Consider the following 21,650-nt stretch of genomic DNA (forward strand, 5'->3'; position numbering starts at 1 on the left):
TATCATGTAAGAGTTGTAGCTTTCATAACTACCCGGAGGCCAAATTTGATGATACTATAGTGCACCTCTTTGGACACATGCAGGCATACAATATCTGGAAACAGGAGAAGAGATGGGTTTTCTGCTGTAGGATAAATTCTGCATCCTCCTGTCTTCTCAACAAACACAAGCACAGCCTCTCCAGTGAATCTGTGGCTCTGTGCCTCTTTATACATACTCCTGTGCTTTAGGGTTGCTCCCAGTTTCCTGTATCCTTATGCTTTTCATGCCTATTCAACCAAATGTTTGCTGAAAGCTGTTTAAAAAACACATATTAATGCACTCCTATTTTTCCTCCATAAAACAAAGGATGAGTCTCCATGGCTGTTCTCACTGTCAGAGTCACAATAAAAATGGTGTGGTAGATTTTTCATTTTTTATTGTCCTAATGTGTTAGAATAGAAATGTGCATCCTTTTTTGAGCAGTCAAGGGCTTTATTAAGTTTTTGAATAGCATGCATAAGTCATACTACAAAGAGTGTAGAATCAGAACAAAACAATAAGCAAGGCTAGTACAACAGTTAAAATTAAATTACACTGCAGAGTCACTTGGAGTTGAATAGCGTCGAAATTGAAATAATCATTAATTAATTAATAATAGTTATGTTTATTAAGAAGAAGGCAAACAAGCCAGATTGGTTTTGCATGGTTCCCTCAGTTTTAACCTGGAAGAATAAGTTTATTCTCAGCTTGATTTCTGGAAGATGGTATATCTGCTTAAAATGCCATAAAGGCATTTTACAGTATACTGGTATCTGTACTGTGATTATATGGCACTCTCTTTAGATTCAAGTTTCCCTTTGAAAACATAACCAAGGATTCTACCATTCTGAGAGACCACATTATAGAGACTTTACTCCCAGGAATAATCACTACATCTTCAAAAAGTGGCGTAATTAAAACTACAGTGTTGTGTGGCTTTGTGTAGGAAAAGAATGAATCAACCTGAAATGATCAAGCCTCCACCAGAGGGAGATGGAAAACCATTTAATGAATCAAGAGTTTGAGAGATGTAACTCCAAATTAAACTCAGTTTCCTTCATTCATCTTTGCTGAAGGGTGCTGTATAAGTTGTTGAATACTAATGCTGGGATTTGCGCCAAGTCCATATATTTTTATTACATGCATCACATATTTTTCCCACTTACAAATAGAAGATAAACGTTAAACATTCTGTCATAAACAATATCTAATCAAAAATATATCAAAAATATAAAATGAGATCGTAAAACAATCTGCTTTTAAAACAGCAGTAACAATTGTCTCAATTACTCATCCACATTTTTACACATAGCCAAAAATATATGAAAGCTCATAAGGGTTTTGTTCTATTCACATACTGTGTGGGCAGAATTAAACATCATGCTTTGTATGAATCAGCAATCCACAATTGTATTATTTCTTATTACTTCCAAGCACAAAGTTTTCCTAGGAAAGGTAGTTCATGTACTTGACTAAAATCCTTTTAAGTGACATTTATTTAATTCCACAAACAGTGTTTCTAAAAGATGTAAGAAAGTGCAAACACATGAATGTATAACCATTCTTTATATGAAGAATGGTTAAAAATACTGCAGACATTTCCATCTGGATACAGCAGAGTTTTCTTGGATGGAATGGAGAATACAGCAATGATCTCTTTGATCCTTTGCCATTTATTTGTCTCTTTTGCAGGGATGGGGAGCTGAATACCATCGCCAGGATGTTACCAGTACTCCATGTTGGATTGAGATCCATCTTCATGGACCTTTGCAATGGCTAGATAAGGTGCTGACACAGATGGGTTCCCCACATAATCCAATTTCCTCTGTTTCGTAAGAATCATCTCCACACGCTAGGGGACGAATACTGCTTCAGGCCTTGGCTCGTAGGATTCTCCCCTAAATTTCTGTATATAGCTATAAATATGACTGTGTATGTGTGTGGGTTTGTGTGTATATATATGATACTATTAGTGTTTTTCATGCTGTATTACATGTTTTATTAGTTAATAAGATGGTAGTAAGTTCCATTGTGTTCTGTCTATTGATGAAGCTATAGAAATATGCCTAATTGCCTATTTTTTGGTATGGAATGAGACCAGTGTTGCTCGCACCTTGTAAAATAATTATATATCGAAGTTAAATTTGCAAATAATAATGCTGTTTTCAAATGGAGCAAGTAGTATTGTCTAGAATCCACAGGGACAATTTCTTGATACCATCATGCAGATGCTTCTGGAAACTCAGATCAAAGTATCTGTGCTTCTCCATTTTGTTCCTGGCATGTGGATCTTAAGATAAAACTATATTGTTTGTGATTACATAGGTTGCATTTTGCACAGTTGAGTAACAATTATAAGCCTGCAAATGCAACCTCCTCCAAATACCAGGTATCTCTATCCTTGCTTTGGAAGAGAAAGCTGAGACTGAACTATACCTCCTGCTCTGTGGTACAAAAAAAAAAATCACCTATCTAATTCCCAGAATTACTAAATTGTGTGTTTTCCTGATTCCTCTTTATGTTGTTCAGTGACAATGAGGCAGGGTGGGAAGAGGGTATTTGAAGCTGCTATGGTTAAAATGTTTAAAATCTATTCTTTGTAACATCTAGAATGACTTACTTCTGCCCAGCTAGCAGGGCACTGTAGTCCTTCACACATACTTCAGCTGCAGTGGAAGGGAAGACGTATACAACATCTTAACCCCAAGACATGAATAATTGTCCTTGGATGTTATGGGCCTTGATACTAAAAATGTAGAGTTGACCATTGGCAACTGCAATTTGCTTAATACAAAACATAGTTGTATCTTCAGATTCATATGTTGCCAAACTTCACTCAAACTCTTAATCATTTACAAAGTAAATTGTGTAGTATTTCAGTAAAAATATTACTTCTTTCCTCCCACTCATCCTAGTTATTGATAAGCATAATCAGTGAGGGTAATTGTCATCTGCAATGATCCTGAGTGGAAGCTAATTCATATATTGTTAATATGTGCTAACCTTTGCTTCAGTTTAACCTGTTACTTATTTGATGAGTCATTTTGTACATGGATACTGAATGATAAGAAATACACTGGAATAGCCCAAAAGTATGAGTTGCTGCATCAGTGTGCAAAAGGGATTGAGTGTAATAACAAAACTGAAAATGCATTTGCCAGAAGAGGAAAATCATCTGATAGCACTTAAATACTTAAGTCTAAGTACAGCATCTTTGTACAATTCTGCTAATTAGAGCATCAGTTTGGCTCAGTGTCCTGTCCTTGAATGTACTATTACTGAATTATTATTATTTTTTTTAAAAAATAGTCTTCCTCTGGGGTACCCCTGTCAAGTCCAACCCTTTGACAGATAGATACCTCCCCCTCCATTGCTAACCTAGAAGCAAGTGATTTATGGAGAAAAATAGGTTAATGACATCAGATTGTGAAAGCAAAATACCTTAAGAGGATGAGAGTGGGATTTAGGTCTCCTATATGTATGGTTCTGTGGGATGTCTTTTGAAGAATTAAAGATTTGGCAGGAGATAAGTTTTGGAAAACTGATAAAGACTGTGGTTCTATTAGAAGTTTTATTATTCAATTGCATTGCTAAAATGTATCAACTATAACTGTATCAAAGGGATAGCTTCATAGCACTGCCAAAGAGGTATCCTATAGCACCTTCCAGGTGAATATAATTTTGTGAACTATAATCAATTGAATTAGATGTTTGAAATCTTACCTTCTGCTTACAGGTAAATCTAGTGCAGCTGGAAGAAAAACCTAAATTAAGACTAATAATAAAATGAAAGAGTAAGTCTTAAGCCCTATAGAATTATGATAAGCTACTTTTGAATTTCATTCCTTCTTAAGTTTTACAATTTAACGAAACTGTATGTGCAGAATCAATATTACATTACAAAAGGGATAAAACTGGCTTAGAAAAAAAAGGTGCATATGTATTCGTCATAAGCTGCCTTTGCATGACACACTGAACCACAAACTAGCTAATTATATTTAGCTTACTGTATAGTGCAAACCCAGCCTACTTGTCCAATTTATAGTTTAAGGTATTACATATATAGAAGAAATTTGGTTGGGTAAACCATGGGTAACTTAACCACAGTGTTTTGTGTGAACACAGTCATAAAGTAAACAGTGCATAATATTTGTTAGGATATGCATTCATAGTAGTTCCTTTATACACTTGTGAACAACACATTTATAAACATAAATCAAAAATGCTGTTTCAAATAAAAATCTCAATGACATCTACTGCAGTGTGATATCCAGTGTGATATTTCTGGAATAGGTAGAATAAGGATTAACAGAACAGGAAAGAAATAGCTAAAATATCAGAATACAATGTAAAAGAACTATCCTGGGAACTTGTAAACCAAGAGCCCTGTTCAGCCATGAAAAGTGGGTGAATGCAGCACATACAGAAAAATATTTACTGCTGAATTGCAGTTGAAACATTCATATGACCACTTCTTTCATAATTCAGCTGATTCAGCCTGCATAAAAATGGTCCCTTTAGATAGATCTTTCTGTATCCAGATGTTTTTGTATAGCTGTTAACAAGGATGGACCCTACAAATCTAAACCTTAACCCACTGATATTAGAGCTTCAGGGTCAAGGAAACCATGTAGTTTCTGCTGCAGCTATAATCAAGTTAGCAAGGTTGAGTTCTACTTGGACTCTTCAAAGATGTGTTTCAGACCATTGCATGATTATTGGGATTGCAATCTAAAATATATATATACAGGATTGCAACCTAAAACATTCTGAATAAAATCTACAAATTTTCCCTGATTTATTTAAGTATGGATACTTGATAAGTATCTGCAGAACTATGCACTCTTCAAAACAGGCAGGATCCATATTCATACTTGGAGGTTGACCCATTGAAAAGAATGACTAAAACTCTCTTTAGGTGTCCAAATAAAGTGTGTGGGTAAAAATAGGGAAAACCACTGGCTCTCTTAAAAGACATTAAATTTTTTAAACAAAGGTTTCAACCTAGATTCATAAATTAAAATTTGAGAAGCAATGATGTTTTCAGAATGTGGAAAATTAAAGGAAAACGCTATTTACAGTGCCTTTCTTGTATCATCATTACTTTGTAATGGATTGAATACATTTTCCCACAAAATCTCCAGCTAGCAACACATGTAAACATCCAAGCATCTGAGTAGAGCAAGCAGTGCTCTGAAAAATAGGTGCTTTGAGGAGGTATTACCTAAATAATTATTGTATATACTACTTGTAATATAAATCTAGATCAAGTATCAGAATTGGTAGCATATCAAAAGTAATGAACGTGATGGGTTCCCCCCCTCATAATGGAATTAAGACAAGAGTAAGAGTAGCACCTATTTACTCTTGAAGCCTTTTTCCTTAAATTAGGCTAGAATGGGATTTTATTGACTGAACCATACATGGATGAATAATCCTAAAGTGAGGAGTGGGATGCCCAGGGGCATTTGGTATGTGTTACATGTGGTGTGGGTTACGAGGTTCAGTGAATGGGTGCTCTGGCCTGGGAGGATGGAGTAAATGGTGGGAGCAGGTGGGGGAATGTGGGGTGGTGGGATGCACTTTGGGCCACCTGCCATGGGGGCTTGATTCCCCAGAGGCCACTAAGTGCTTATTGCAGGAGAGGCCAAGAGTGCTGGGAGCCTTGTGAGGGATAGGTTGATAGGGACATTTAGTGTGATGTGTGCAGGGAAGTGTTAGCCTTGTAAGGTAGCCCAGTCAAGAAGTACAACTATGAGTACTAGTTCTATCTTTATTGTAAGGTTGCATTAACAGAATCTTGAGGCCAGGTCAGCTCAGGAATTCATGGCCTCCATAGTAATCACAGGCCTTTCCCAAGTCATTTATGGCCCAACATTTGACAGTGGCCACACACTAGATCTACTTTTTGCCTTGAGGTCATTGCACTGTGATCCAGTAATGGAGAACGTTAGTAGGAGTCCCCCCTTTTGGGGGGGAGATGGGCGATAATATAAATTTGAATAATAAGTAAGTAAATATCAATCCATTGCTGTGGACAGACAGATCACTCAGTTTTCAGTCAGATGGTGTCATCTCCACCCACCCCTTTTGTGGGAAGATGGAGCCTATTTGATCAGCATGCCATCAGGCAACTGATGGGCCTAATGGGATTCCAGAGGGAGCTTGGCATTTTCCCTGGGGATCCGATGGGTAGTTCAGTTGAGGCCTTAGAGAGGGAGGCCTTGGACTGTATTGCTGCAGTGCATCTCTCCCTGTGCATCAATCCCAGGATGTGCCTTGGATTACCAAGAAGAACTGGGAGATAAAGCACAAGAAGAGATGCCTAGAGAATACTGAAGAACAAAGCCAGTCTGATTGATCATGGGTAAGAATCCATATTTGGGATTACCTCATGGAGATAAGGGCAATGAAATAACAATATTTTTCCACCCTTATTGCATCTGCTGATAGTTGCCCAATGGCCATCTTTAGGGTGACCTGGTCCCTGCTGGGGAGAGACAGGTCACAGGATCATCTGCAGGGCCACAGTAAAGAATATTCTGTTTGGCAGATATAGTCGCTCAGATCCGCTTGGAGTTGGATTTCAACTGGGCAGGTCCAATTTAGGTGCTTAGGGCTCAGTCTCATTATGCAACTGGGATGAGTCTAAGTCAGTGACCCTTGACAAAAGGACAAGATTCTCTGAACTGTTCATTCAGCCACCTGTTTATTAGATCCAGGTCCCTGTTGGGTTGTTAAGATGGCCAGGGAGGTGACTTTTAATTGAGTCCATGCTGTGGTGTTAGCTTTGAGAGGAGTGGTGCCTTCAGCCTTGAAGGAGGCTGTGGTGTGCCGCCTCAAGAAGCTATCCTTATACCTAACAATTCTGTAGGGAACATTGTTGACAAGGTGTCAGACTGAAGTTACAGAGAACTCTGGAGGAAGGGAAATTATCTAGACCACTTGTCCCCTTGTTAGATGTGGTTTTGCATATATAGTGCATCGTTCAGATGAATGCTTATAGCTTATATTGTATTTTGTTCATATTGTATTTTGTAAATTGTAGCTTTGTTTTAAATTGTGAGCCACCCAGTATCACCTTGGAGTCAGGCAGTGTCTAAATATAATGAAATAAATAAATAAAGGACTCTGGTACTGATATGAAATATTGTACATGTCTATTCAGAACTGAATTCCACTGAATTAAATAGGGCTTAGTTCCAGATAAATGGGCAATGAATTACAAGCTGAAACTACAATAAATGCCTCAAACACTAGACAGAGCTTTAAATTATGGTTAACTGCCAAGACAAAAATACAATTTAGGATTGTTATTACAGATTTAATAAAATAAGAAAAATTAAAATTATTCATAGGTTTAACTCAGCTCATTTGGAGATACAAACTATCATTTTCAGTCATGATAGCAGAACAGACATTTGTTTCTACAGCATGAAGCTAGGAACTAGTATTTTAGTTTTGTTCTTCAAACAAGGCCACAGCCCAATCATGCCCTCCTCTTCCTCTGATCAAAAAGGCAAATCAAGACTGTAATGTTGACAACTATGATAAATTTTTAATGACTAAACACTTGCAACAATATGTTTACATCCACTTTAAGATAAAATTTTCCATCTTCAATTATGATAGATAAATTATTTCTAAACTTCTAAACTAATAATCTCTTTTGAGGATCTGATGGTATTCCATTATTATGAACAAGAATCTATGCAATTATTTGTGATTATTCATGTGTAGAACTGTTACCATAAACTCTGTCTGAATCAATTAAAATAATCACAAACGTCTAGATCCCACCAATGTTTAATTCTTCGCCCTTTGCATTGCCCAATACTCTTAGCCTACTTGCACTAACCATTTTCTTTGTCGCAGTATATTCACAGAACTTCATTTTTTTTAGAAGCAAATAATTTTTAAAGAAATATTTAATATAACTAAAATAATTCTCTTCATCCTCACTATAAAAAATAAAATTGTAACATTTTGTAAGATGTGAGCAGACATGCCTTAGTATGCTTGCAGTAATGACCCTACAGTATTTCTGTTTATTTTCTCTTCAGAAATAGAAATACCCCACCCCTGGTCATTTTGGGGGGTGAATTCTCACACATACTAATACTCTTATCTACTTCTGTGCATGCAGACAGAATACTTCTGTACACTTCTGGTCATAATGAAATAAAAAATAGCAATTTTCCTTCACTTTGACAGTGGAGTTGCCCCAAGGAACATTTTTTGTGTTAATGTTAATATCATATCGCAGAAAGTTCAATAAGATTACAACAATTTTTCACTAGCAAAGTTATTCTATAAATTTTGCTATAGCTTTTATTTTTAGATTTGGCCAATTTTAAAGAGATTATGTCACTAGGGAATGAGAAATATACTAACAATAGAAGGATTTCCTGAATGGCAGTCTGATTGATAGGGAATGTTAGGACTGGTTGCTCATTACATTACAGTTTCTTTTATAGTTGAAGTACCAACATGGATTTCTACAAATGTTACTAATGTTACACATTAAAAAATAGTTCCAGGAAAATTGTTTTATTATTGTAATTGTGTAAGTAATTTGATAAAAGACACACGCAGAATGTGAAATACATAATTTAATCTATTTTGCTTGTAGTACTTTATGAAAAAAATTAAGTTTTACCATAGTAATGCTACATCATCTTCAAAATAATGTAAAATTAAAACTTTTAATTTAACAAGCACATACCATTGCTGTTTTAAATATGTAACACCATATTCCAATCAAGAAAAGCAGTCCAGGAGATCTGTCAATTTTTTTTTCTCTTTATAAACAAATTTGTTGCCCATTTCTCATTACTAACTGTATAAAAAGCTAGCCGACACTGCCAAATATCCTTCAGTTGGCCTAGAAGTAAAATTGTAAACTCATCTCTATTTTTTACTGTTTAAAAATGATTGTTTTCATACAGTTGTTTCAGGTATAAAATTGGAATGCTAATGAACTACTGATGCTTGAAGTACATATACTATATCTTAGTTCAATAGCAGTAAATGTATTTATCGTGCACATATCACTATATTTGTATAGTTTTTAGTTATATGTAATATTCAACTGCATTAAGAGTTTCATTATAGCCCTTTTTTGCATCTATCCCAAACACAGTATTTGAGTTAATGGGGGTATCTCATGAAAGTCTGAGACCAATCAGCCCTCTCATTTCCCCCTGTACATCTGCTTCCTGGAAGCTCCTTTCTTGAAGCTTACTGGCTTGGACTCATTTCTAAAGTAATTTCAACTGCAGTAGGGCTAGGAATTCTCACTTAATAAAGATGGTTTGGTAGTGGCGTAAGAGCAGCTTGACTCACCATGTAAGCTTTGCTACACCAAAATATACTCCATTATGGGTCATATCTTGTATTGCGTATACAGAAATGGACAATGAAACAGAATGTTTAATATAACCAGCAGTTGAATTGTAACTATTCTTTCAAACAGTATTGAAAAAATTACCCAAAATAGTTGGTTAAACGTTTAATGTAGAAAGGAAAAAATAAAAAAATCCACCATGTTTTAAATTTGCATTTCTTGACACAGCTTAGGATTTCTTTTTCCATAAATACAAAGAAGTTCTTTGCTGAGAGATACTAAGCTAATCAGGATCGTGGTAACACAGAAGACAATACCAATTATACACAATGGCTTGGATTCAGACTTAGAATATAATCACTAACATCACTGAGTCCTTGGATTGATTAGTTCTATTGATCTCAGTATGACTTAAGACTGGAGTCAGCCTAATATATACAGTTACAAAATCCTTTAAAAGTCTGATGTAAAAAATTAACTTAAATAAATGACATTTTACAAAAGGTTTTTTAAAAAAACTACGTATGTTCAAAAAGAGTTCAAAAATTACAAATATACAAAAATGATGCTTTAATATAGTCTTGTATAAACTATAGGTGTCCCTTAGTACAAATAAGTCATTAAAATGCAACAATAATATAAATAAATTCAAATAAATGCCTCTTAATGAATCCTGGCAGTAATATACTGAAATACACTGAATATTCACCCATGTGTACAAAATGTACATAACATTAATACAAACCTGGGACACATTATTTATAATGTAATATAGAAATTAACAATTAGATTGCCCAGGAGACAAATCTAACAACAGTAATGGAACTGTGAACCAAATCTTGCTGCAGTCCCCCAGTTAGTAAAATAAGCTCAGATTTGGCTTCCTGAGCAAGAAGTTACTGGAGTGGCTCAAAGTTCACTATTTAAAACTTCCATAGAAAGTAACTATAGTTTTCTTTAATGAATGTCATAAAATAATAACTTTATGCAAGGTTACTTTGCATAAAATAAAAAGCAGCTTATTGGTTGCTCTCCGTTTATTTTTCCCAAAAACATCAATATAACTTCCAAAACTAATCAATGGAAGTTTTTAATTGAAGGGAAAAGCTGCACAAAGCTCATAAAAACAATTTAAAATAAGTGTTAAACATCATTTTCAAATAAAACAAAAAGACAAATGGGTAATACAGAAAATGAAGCCATCTACAACAGTTACAGGAATTCAGTAGACCCCATTATAACAGTGTTTACTTCTGCTATGAAACCGTTGCTATTGCATTGGTGCTCCTGAAAACTGTTGTTGTCTTTGTTCCAATGCCTGTTGACTTAGCAGTTGTTGTCGTTTCTGCAGAAAGTGTACAACTTCAGGACTTCTTAGAAGTGACTAGATAGAAACAAAAATACAAGTACACCAGTTCCAACCCTGACACTGCACAGAATAGGGTTTCGCAACCAGGGCCCTGTGGAACCCTAGGGTTCCGCGAGAGGTCATTAGGGGTTCCCTGGGAGATCACTATTTAAAAAATTACTTCAAATTCAGGCAACTTCACATTAAAGAGGTATGTTTCATTCTGTATTTTAGTTTAAGAACACTGTTCATGCATATATATAGGCCCACCCATGAAACGAATGTAGTGATTTTGTAACTTCTGGCTTATATTTGAGCCTGAATGTGCAGGGCTTCCCTGAGTCCTGAAAAATATTTCAAGGGTTCCTCCAGGGTCAAAAAGTGGAGAAAGGCTGGCACAGAACATGCAGAGTTGCCCCATGACCACAATAGACATACTATTGCATTCAGTGAGATAAACCAATTAAATAATTAATACTATTATTTTTTTCTTTACCCATTAGTTTAGCTTTCTTTCCCATTCTTAACATTTTGCCTTTATTTATCAGATCCCATATAGTTTTGAACTTAAGGGCTCCTGGGATACACTGTGATCTATAGTGGCCTTGCTCTGCAGACTACTGGTCAGGAGTTAACTACCCCTTATCTCTTCTAAGATAGAAACAATATCTCAAGACCCACAAAAACCGTGGAGTCTCTTTAGAAGCATAATCTCTACTGCCATTCCAATTTCCATATTCCTCCATCTGCATGCCGGGGGAGGGAGTTAGAGGATGGCAGAAACAGAGTATGAGTACGCTCCCCACTGTGGTGCCAATCCTGATCACACCAGTGTGATTTTTTCTGTTTTTGCTCTGGAGGAGCATGCAGGAAGATGCAGGTTCCTAACTCCTTTGCACCAGCTGTAAAGGTAAAGGTAAAGGTTTCCCTTGACGTAAAGTCCAGTCGTGTCCGACTCTAGGGGGCGGTGCTCATCTCCGTTTCTAAGCCTTAGAGCCGGCGTTGTCCGTAGACACTTCCGGGTCATGTGGCCAGCATGACGACTCGGAATGCCGTTACCTTCCCGCCGAAGCGGTACCTATTGATCTACTCACATTTGCATGTTTTCGAACTGCTAGGTGAGCAGGAGCTGGGACGAGCAACGGGAGCTCACCCCGCTGCGCGGTTTCGAACCGCCGACCTTCCGATCGGCAGCTCAGCGGTTTAACCCGCAGCACCACCGCGTCCCTCTGCACCAGCTGAGAGGACTATAAAAACAGTTGGCAACTATCACAGGTCATGCACTGCTAGTGCAGAAAAATGAGTTATATAATTAGGAGATGGATGATTGAATCATTTGTGTTTTGTGAACAGGGCCAACAAGTACTGCAGATGCTGGAGCTGTCCTGCTATTTCTTCATTTTAGAAGTTTCACCTTTCCCAATTTAAACAGAGCACTTCTAGAATATATTGGGTTATTGACTGTTGCAGGCATGGAAAATATATAATTCAGCAATATCTGGAAAACTATGACTTCCAGCAGCAACAGCCTGCCTGGCCAATAGTAAGCAGCAAGGGAGGTTAGGAGTTACAGTGCAACAACCTCCTGAAACTCACAGTTTGGGCTAACAGCATACTGTATAACCAAATACTTTTCTTGTCTTAATCTGCTCTTATAAAATACATGTAGCAGAACAGTCTTATCATATTTACTAGTATATTCATCTTATAAAGCAGTTTTTCAGAAATTAATCATAGCACTTACCAGCCTTTTCTGGTTTAGCACTTGTTCCAAAAGCGTAGGTTTTGCAGGCCGATCTCCAATATTACCTGTTCTTTGCTTTGATACAGAAACGGAAGTTTCTGTGCAATCCTTAGCATGTACACCAACACAAAAAAAGAAAAAAAGTAAATTGTTTTTGTCCCATTAGAAAACATCTACATTATTTTGGGGGTAGCCTAGTAAGTGAAGCCCTTATTGCAGTGCTTCCCAAACTTTTTCCTTTATTACCCAAAACCATTTATCAGAAAGTCCTTTTTACCCAATGTAGGTAAAACACTTTGTCAATTTAAATGTCCCTGTTGCGAATGGGTAATGGATTCATGTGTTATTACCTAAAGGAAAACCACTTCTACCCAATTTTGGGTACTTTACCCAGGTTTGGGAAACACTGCATTATTTATTTCATTTCTCTCTATAGCAAAACATCTTTTGAAAACAGAACTTGTCAACAAATCCCTAAACAAATTTAATTTTACAGTTTATCAAGCAAATGATTTATAGTACTTAACACAGAATGGTACGTACACTGTGTAACTTTTATAAACCTATTTTAATAAACATTAGAAACTAATTGTTATAGGATAAACTTCTCTAATAAAAATTAGTAAGAAAGAATTCTGACTCTTATCTTCCACTGAAGCCACAATTTGTTTCTTCTATAGTCATGCCAAACCTATTTTAATTTTTAAGTCAAATTCTTCTGAGAAATTAGAAACATTTTAAATGTAAGAATCCTATCAAATAAGCCTTTATCCTTATAAATAGCTTCTGCTCTAGCAATGAGGCTATAACTGCACTGACTTAAACAAACTCTATTAAGAAACTTAATAGAATTTCATTTACAAAACTGTCTTATACTGCTATCCCTGGCCTATAGTTTCACAAGTGGATGAAAGCTTTCCCAAGTGTTCAAAAATCACTCAGCAGCTTCATTTAAAACTAATCTTGCAAACTATCAGAAAGCCTAGGTTTCAGCAAGAGCTGTTTCCTTGTTCATCCAGATGAGTTGTACATGTTTCATCATAGAAAACACAGTAACAAGTGATGGCCAGAAAAAGTGATGTGAGTTTAGGATACAATAATTGAGGTAGCCACACGGATAGCCTTGTGAGGCACAGAGTGGTAGGCAGCAGTATTGCAATCAAAACTCTCCCCACAACTGGAGTTTGATCCCAGCGGAAGCTGGATTCTCGGGTTGCCGGCTCAGGTCCACTCAGCCTTCCATCCTTCCGAGGTTGGTAAAATGAGTACCCAGCTTGCTGGGGAAGGTGACGACTGGGGAAGGCAATGGCAAACCACCCCAATATAGTCTGCCAAGAAAATGTTGCGAAAGCAGCGTCCCCCAAAGGGTCAGACATGACTCAGTGCTTGCACAGGGGACCGTTCAGAACACACGTGATACTTAGTTGTTGAAAGTTAATCTAGGCAATTGCACCAGCGCAACCAGAATGGATTGGCGTTATGTTCCTAGATAGCCTCAACAACACAATCAACAAACTTTTACCAGTAAATGATAACAACTTAGTACAGGCTCCCGTTTAGAACAGCACATGTGAGAATTTCCTCCAAGGAACTTCGGGACTCTTGCCACTACAGTGTTATGTGGAAAAAACAAGAAGCGATATGTAACAGAAGCGTTTTTTTGCTGTAAGCTGCTTTCAGAAATCATGCCTGCAAATACCGAGCTCCGGTTTACTGAACGAACCCATTTTCTGCTTTAGCCAAACTGGATAAATTCGCCTAATAAGGTAGGCTATTTTATGCCATGTGAACTCAACCTAGACAACGAGTTAGAAAACCAAGGAATCTGTCGCCATGACCGCCTCTTCACCTCACCTCAACTCGCCCACTGCTCCCCGAGAGTCCAGTTCCGGCCGCCGCCGCCGCCGCCGCCGCCGCGGTGGTAGCCGAGCAGGGGGCGCTTCCGAGGGCCTGGTCGCTCTTCTTGCGCTTGTACTTATCCTTGTACATCTTGTTCCGGTGCCTCTTGCACATCCAAGGCTTGCGCTGCTTCGCCACTTGGGTGGTGGTCTCGTTGCAGCCCTCGTACGTGCAGCTTTTGCACCCGCCGCCGCCTCCCCCCAACTGGGCACCGCTCTCGTCCTCGTCGTCCAGGTCCTCCAGGCCACCGGCAGGACTGCACGAACCCTCCGCGCCAGCGCCTCCGGCTTCGCTGTCCCCTTCGGCGTCGCCCGCGGGCCCCAGCTCATAGAAGAGCATGACTCCGCCTTGGGCGGATGGCGCCTTGGAGACAGCCTGCGCGGGCTGCACCACCTGAGGCTGCAGCATGGCGCCCACCGCCTCTCCGTCCCCGCCGCAGGGCTGCATCACCAGCAAGGTGAGCGACTGCGGCGGGGATGGAGAAGGGGGGGAGGAGGAGGAGGAGAAAGCGGCGGAGCTGCCGCTGGTATTCCCCGGAGCCTCCGTCCTGTTCGAACGCTTCGCAGCCAGGCCACAAAGGCCGCGGCTGCCACAGCAACGGCAAACCAGAAAAGCGAGCCGTGACAGCTCGGTAGCTAGTGCGCAGGCGCAAGAGCAGGTCGCGTCACCTCCGCTTCTCTTCACCGGAAACCGGTGGGCTACGCAAACTGAAAAATCTGCGGCGTACAGAAGCGTGACGGCTGCCGAGTTGGTAAGCCGGTCGCTTGCGCGCGCAACGTCAGATGCTGCCGCGAAGGTAATTTTCGAGCGGGTTACTGCATGGAAAGCCCGAAGTGGAAGGGCTGTGGCAAACCACCTTCATATTTTTGCCAAGAAGCTTGCATTGGCGTGTGCGTATGTAGGAATTAAGTAGCGTTTCCCACTCTTTGCCCATGAGCTGTAGGTTTGGCCAGAAATCCCTGCTTAGTAACTTGGAGTGAGTAGTGTATGTCCCAGGTATGAGTACAATATTACACCTCAGTGTTCAAATCTTTTTAAAGAGAGAGGTTTTCAAGAGCTTTCTAGATGTCCAGTGATCTATCATGGAAGGGCATGAAACTATTTTAGACATTTGTATTCTCTGAATCCGGAATAGCAGAATATCCAATTAAAACATTTGCAGCTCTCACCTGCCAGCCTGCTTGCCTGAAACTCCCACCTCTTCCCACATTGTGGTTATGTGAGATCCTTAGTTGATGAGCTGCGCAGTCCTGGGGTTACATCAGCAACGGAGACTGCTGGGATTGCCATTGCAGTTACATGATGTTGTGCTTTATGACTGCAATGCTTAGTGATGGAAATTTCTGTCCCAATTGCCATCATAACCCAAGGACTACCTGTATAGGAAACTGGAAGGAATGATAGTTCAACATTCTCCCCCATTTATCCTTCAACACAAAAACATGAATATTGATCACAAGGTCTATTACTTGCCAGTCACAATGGGCAAAGGAAAACATAACTTTTACAAGTACTTAGATCTTAATTAAAGTATCCAATAGATAACAGTTACTATGAACAGAGGAGTAAAGAACACAAAGAACCAAAGGCTACAACTTTTAAAGGACAGCAAAAGTTAGAGAACAAGGAACTCTTAGGAACAAAGGCACCTAACAAAATGGCAGGGCATTTAGCTGGAAATAGCAGCCAAATACAAAGCAGGGTCACAGATTTGTATCAATCTGTCAGCCTTACCAGGTAAACCAGACAGAAAACACGACCAGATAAGCTAGTTCTACTTAATTGTAAAACTACATTAATAGAATCTTGCAAGTCTGAAAGTACAATTCTCCCACTGTCTCCTTTACAGCCCAAGAAACTAGGGAGGATCCCTTCTGAACCTCTTCCCCTCCCACTATCCAGTTGCAGGCTATGCTGTCTCTTATCTGACTGTTCCTAGGCAGCATCTCTTTGCCTCATCTCCCAAGGTTTTTCCCACATACCATTACACAATCTGACCTGCAACAAAATCACCAGGATATTGGGCAGGTACAACTTAGTCCATATATGGTCTGCACAACTCCAGACCACCCTAGATGGCAGCAAAGAGTTAGCATTTTCTATATCTCTTTCCTGCATTTTCTCAGCCAGATATGGGAGCCCTAATATGGCTTCAGAAGAAAGGCCAAACCTGAGGCAATCAAATGAACACAGTCAGAAAGAGGATCATAAGCCTAGCCTCTAAGACTAGGAATTTCCATCTCAAGGGACCCTACTTTTTATTAATAACTTGCATAGCAACTCTGTTTATATACTTAACTAATGTGATAAGCAGTTAATGCAATAATCCAATTCAAAGTGCTTTCGTTGTGCATTTTTCCAGTTTGAAGTAGTAAGGCTAAAATGCTATACTTTTCTGGTTAATTAACCTGTAATAATAGTGGTTATCTTTGAATAGTAGCTTTAATATGTGATTGGTAGCTTTACTCACATATTTTTCTAAGGTATATTTTCTAAGCTATAATGCGATAGATTACCCAGCTTTTAAAGAATTATGTTTTGGGGTAATGGATGAGCAATTTCTTAACTGAACAGTTAATTTTTAGGTGAAACCCAAATCAACCATTTTGGAGGATCATAATATCTAGTTTGATTCAATTATAAATAAGGAGTGGAGAATAGTTTAATTTATTCTTCCAAATAGAAGGTGACAATCTGTATTATGCATGGGTTTCTTACTAGGCTTAGTAAGAAACCAGAAACCCTTTCTGTAGGTGCCAAACCACAAGAATGCTGTCAAAATTATAAACACTGTGGTAGTAGTGTGTCCAATTACAGGTAGACCTCATTACTGACTGCCTTGTTCAGTGACTGTTCAAAGTTATGACGGTGCTGAAAAAATAACTTTACCACCAATGCCCACATTTGTGACCTTTGCAACATCCCTCAGTCATGTGATTGCCATTACAGTCAGTATGTGTTACCTTTGCCTGACCTCTTGTTTTTCTTTTTTCCCCTTGCAGAGTGGAGAGATTGGAGAGGAAGGGATTACAAGAAAGTAAACAGGCACACAATGGGGAATACACATTGAAAGGAATGCAGTGGCGCTGGGAGCCACGAGTGCACTATGCAAACAGCCCCGTGTATTTCCCATTGTGTACCTGCTTATTCTCTTGTAATCCCTTCCTCTCCAGTCTCTCCACTCTGTGGGGGGTGGGAAACAGGTAAGGCACAGGAGAGACTGTCTACATAGATTGATTGGGTTTCCCCCCACCTTGCAGAGATTGCTTAAATAAGCGAGGGCAGTAAAAAGAAAAAAAATCTCTGTAGGTAACCTCTCCTTTGCCTGACCCTTTCTCCCCACCCCCACCCCCACCCCCACCCCCACCCCCACCCCACACACACACAGCAGAAAGATTGGCGAGGAAGGGATTACAACAGAGTAAGGCACACAATGGGGAATACACCAGGCTGTTTGCTTAGCATGCTCACTCCTGCTGTTGTCAGTGCCATGCTTTCGATGTATATTCTCCATTGTGTGCCTGCTTACTCTCTTGTAATCCTTTCCAATGAACGTAAATACAAAAATTAATTTCCCTCTTGCTCATTATCCCAGCACCAGAGTGAGCATTCCAAAGGGTGGGAGAGTGGGGAAAAAGAGAAGCTGAAGTAAAATTGTTAAGAGGCAGACAGAAGGGAAAGGTGTGAAACTGATTAGTCTTGTCAGTTACAGGCAGGAGCTTTCAGATGGCTATCCATGGATCCTGCAAGGAGTGAGGAAAAGACAAGCACAGTTGTTGTCATGTGATTTCCCACTTCACTTAACAACATGGCTGCTGGTCCCAATTGTGGTCACTAAACAAGGACTACCTGTAGTTTCAGAGAAAGTGGGGAAAGTAGAAAATATGCACATATTAGATTCATAGAGGAGATATATAGAAGTTTTCATCATGGTGCTAACTCAATATCCTTAAAAGTCCCATAGTTCTACGCCACTTTAACATCTTTTAAAACTATACACCCCAGGCAAAAGCAGCTGCAGAACATTTATATAACGTAAGTGCAAAAGATGCTGAATATTTTATTTTATAAAACTTATATAGAAACTATACAAAACAGGTTAGCTTGTGAGCAGAAAAGCCAACCCAAACTGAGCAGTGGGGAACGATTTCCTGCCTTCTTTCAGATGTCATTTGTACCTTTGTCCTTAAAAAAAAAAAGTGCTTTTTTCTGTAAGACTATTGTTGACATATTCCTATTGAGGTGATTATCTTAACTGGCAATATCTTTATAATTGGGCAAAATAATCTATTGATAATTGAGTTGTTTTCTTTGTGTATAAAAGTGTATATACTATGTACATAAAACTCAAAAAGGGTCATTTATTAAACAAATGTATATATTTTCCTATCTACCAAAAGAACTCTGGGCAGCAAACAAAGATGAAAACAAAAACCACATTTACATTCAATTAAAAAGAAACTAGACCAAGGCCCTTAAGAAATCTCAGTACCAACATATCAGCCACAGCCTCACCAGAGCTCCCTTCATATCCTGGTCTCACTGCTTGGGGGAATACCCAGGTCTTCACTACCTTCTGGAAGGCCAGCAGGGTCGGGGCTGTCAGTGGGGAGGCTAAATACTGTAATCAATATGGTTTGGCTCAATGTAATGCCAACATGGCTTTGTAAACATGTGATTTGTAAACATGGTTTACAGCTTGGCAGCATGTGTGAATCACACCACTGATCACAGTGTTTCCCTTTGTAACTGAGATTTGTAAATCAATGTGTATAAGCACTCCAAGAGATGGGCTTTGAAACGAACCATAGTTCAAAATTACAGCACCTGCTTTGCATACAGAAAGCCCACAGTTCAGTCTTTTTATCTCCAATTAAAAGGGATGGGTTAGGTGATGTGAAAGTCCTCTGATTTAAGGAGTAGTTGCTAATCAGAATGCACCATAACCTGATGTAATTAAAATAATTAGCTACCTATTCTCCCAGTCTAGTTATGTGAGATTGTTTTAACTGATAATGTTCAGGACTAAACCCAAGGCTTATCTATTCTTTTCTAGATATTGCAATGATGGCCGATGCACAAAAAATCTTGGCTTTCCCTAAGTCACCTCTTGAATTCAATACAGAGATGAGATACTTTTTTTTATTACAGCAATTAAATGAAGTGAAAAGCAGATGATAACTGCACAATCAAATCATGATAAGAACACACAGAAACCTGTTTTTCCTGATGAATATATTTATAGGTATTCTTCAAAAAAAATGCTCTGCTTATAGTAAAAAGTAATGAATCCTACCCAACTAATCCAAATGAAAACTTCAGTGCCCAGGGTAGACCTGCAAAATGTTGAAATGTGAAAATGCATTCTGGCATAGATTTGTGTTGTGGACCCGTCTTAATCTGCTATATCAGAAGGATACCTTTTGCTAGTCTTTTTGATATTCAACTGGAAATGATTCCTAGGGAGCTTTAATTACCTGACACAAAAGCCAAAATGTGCGCTGGGAATGCTTACTGGTGTTAGGTTAGTTTCTGGGTTTGAAAGAATCTTCGTTCCACAATAATAGTTTATTTATTTATTTATTCTTCAAATTTCTATCACTGCCCATCTCCCCCCAAAAAGGGGGACTCTGTTCCTCATTTCATGAAACAGCCAAGAGATCAGTTTAGTTTAGTAGTATGCAGTAGTATTATTACTCTTCATTTATGACTTTCAAATATTAAAATTATTCTGGTTGCTGATTTCCATACAAATGTACAGGCTATAAAATATGGCAGCACTGGGATGGATTATTATTATACTTGAATTTTTTTTTCAGAGCAGCAGGCCAATTTGTGCTGTTGTGATGTATTGCATATTTATATTTTATAGATGTTGTAGTGAATTTCTAAACAGGGAAAAAAAATCAAACACATGCCTTAGATAAAAATAGGACCGCATGGATGCAACTAAAAGTTTCCTCCTAGGGAGCATTACAGCAGATTCCCTTTTAAAGATGTAATTAAAATGATCCTCCCATTTATCTGCAGGTATTTGTGTAATAGGGCCAAAATGTCTATCTGTAAGAGACTGATTTATTAAATGCCAGAACCAACTGGAATTCTTGAGCTTTGCTGCTAAAATTAAATTACTCCAATTCTCTTTTATAGTTTGCTGTTTCTTTATATTTTTTGAATCTTAAGTAATTTTGAAGCATTTGAAGAATTTTCCTGGCAAAAGGAAGTTATATAAAAATAATAAAGGTGGGATACAAATGAATAATAAATAACTTGCATTTAAAAGAGCCTTTTTAGCTTTAATGCAGTCATTATCATACCAAGATTTAGATCTTTTATGTGCATAAAAATTAGCTCTTGTAAATCTTGTCAGGGGAGCTTGAAGATTAACAATAATTGATTGATACAGTGATATTACTTGTTCATATGAATCAGATGAGCAAATTTGGGTATGCATTTGAAGCAGGGCTCTGAGGTAAAAATTGCAGACATAATTTTAGCCAGATCTTGAGACCATTTATTTTGTACTTGCTCCTTCATTGTAATGTCAGCAGGGTCATGGGTGACTTCTAATGATTCAAGTTTTGTTTTAGAATCAAAAAGACAGATTAGTGGAAAGTGGTCACTATAAGGGTGAGTTCAAATATAAAAGTAAGCTATATGACATACAAAGTTCCAGGAAATCATATCGTCATAAATATTAATCATAAATCATAAAATCTGTTTGGGCACCAGAATGTAAACTCCCCTTTTATGTCACCCTTGACAGTGCCATTAAGTATAACTAGATCTAAACTGTCCATAAATTGAGCCAAACAAAATCCTGCAATATTACATTTTTGGTCTTTAGATTGTCTGGCTAATAAACAGCCCATATCAGTTTTAGGGGGCATTGGCCACTTAAAATAAATTTGCAGAGAGGCATCAGATTGGCCAATATGTGCATTAAAATCACCAGCTATTATTATGATAGAGTCTGGGTACTGACATGATAACAAATTTATGTAGGTATCAAACTGATCCCACAAATTATTTATTTCCTTATGCCCATGAACTGGGGGAAAATATACATTAACAAGTAATACAGAGTAAAATTTAAGAAGGAGGGCTAGAGCCATATTTGAGCAAGACTCCAGCATAAATACTGGGACATTTTGTTTAACAGAAACCATAGAACTCAGGCTACCTGATGGTCTATCCTTTTTTGGACTGGGAATTGCATTCAAAGTAAAGGGAATGTATTGATAGATCCTCCATAGCCCATGTTTCTTGAAACAAAAGACTATCGAAAGAAG

General features: G+C 38.3%; 2 protein-coding genes across 2 annotated transcripts in view; one reads left to right on the forward strand and one right to left on the reverse strand.

Moving 5' to 3' along the window:
• Nucleotides 1–7,976, forward strand: part of SMAD9 (SMAD family member 9) — a 39,556-nt gene extending 31,580 nt beyond the window's left edge. The window contains exon 7 of the mRNA XM_063305687.1: nucleotides 1,714–7,976. Coding sequence (XP_063161757.1) covers nucleotides 1,714–1,857 — 144 coding nt within the window. The 3' untranslated portion in view covers nucleotides 1,858–7,976. The remainder of the gene's footprint in view (nucleotides 1–1,713) is intronic.
• A 1,543-nt stretch (nucleotides 7,977–9,519) lies between these two features.
• Nucleotides 9,520–14,989, reverse strand: RFXAP (regulatory factor X associated protein). Its single transcript, XM_063305688.1, has 3 exons — nucleotides 14,314–14,989; nucleotides 12,460–12,567; nucleotides 9,520–10,751 (listed from the first exon to the last, which is right to left on the reverse strand). Exons 1-3 carry the CDS (start codon nucleotides 14,803–14,805, stop codon nucleotides 10,638–10,640), a joined length of 714 nt encoding a protein of 237 aa, XP_063161758.1. The 5' UTR covers nucleotides 14,806–14,989; the 3' UTR covers nucleotides 9,520–10,637.
• Nucleotides 14,990–21,650: the final 6,661 nt, after the last annotated feature.

The sequence above is a fragment of the Candoia aspera genome, chromosome 5, assembly GCF_035149785.1.
Source record: "Candoia aspera isolate rCanAsp1 chromosome 5, rCanAsp1.hap2, whole genome shotgun sequence".
Taxonomy (NCBI): Eukaryota; Metazoa; Chordata; class Lepidosauria; order Squamata; family Boidae; genus Candoia; species Candoia aspera.

Bases quoted from the DNA above. Each gene is read 5' to 3' on its own strand.
- RFXAP (XM_063305688.1), bottom strand. From the start codon at position 14,805: ATGCAGCCCTGCGGCGGGGACGGAGAGGCGGTGGGCGCCATGCTGCAG. The intron at 12,568-14,313 runs GTGAGGTGAAGA...GTACATGCTAAG, and splicing joins GGAGCAGTGGGCGAGTTGAG to GATTGCACAGAAACTTCCGT. The intron at 10,752-12,459 runs GTAAGTGCTATG...GTTTCTATCTAG, and splicing joins TGCTAAACCAGAAAAGGCTG to TCACTTCTAAGAAGTCCTGA.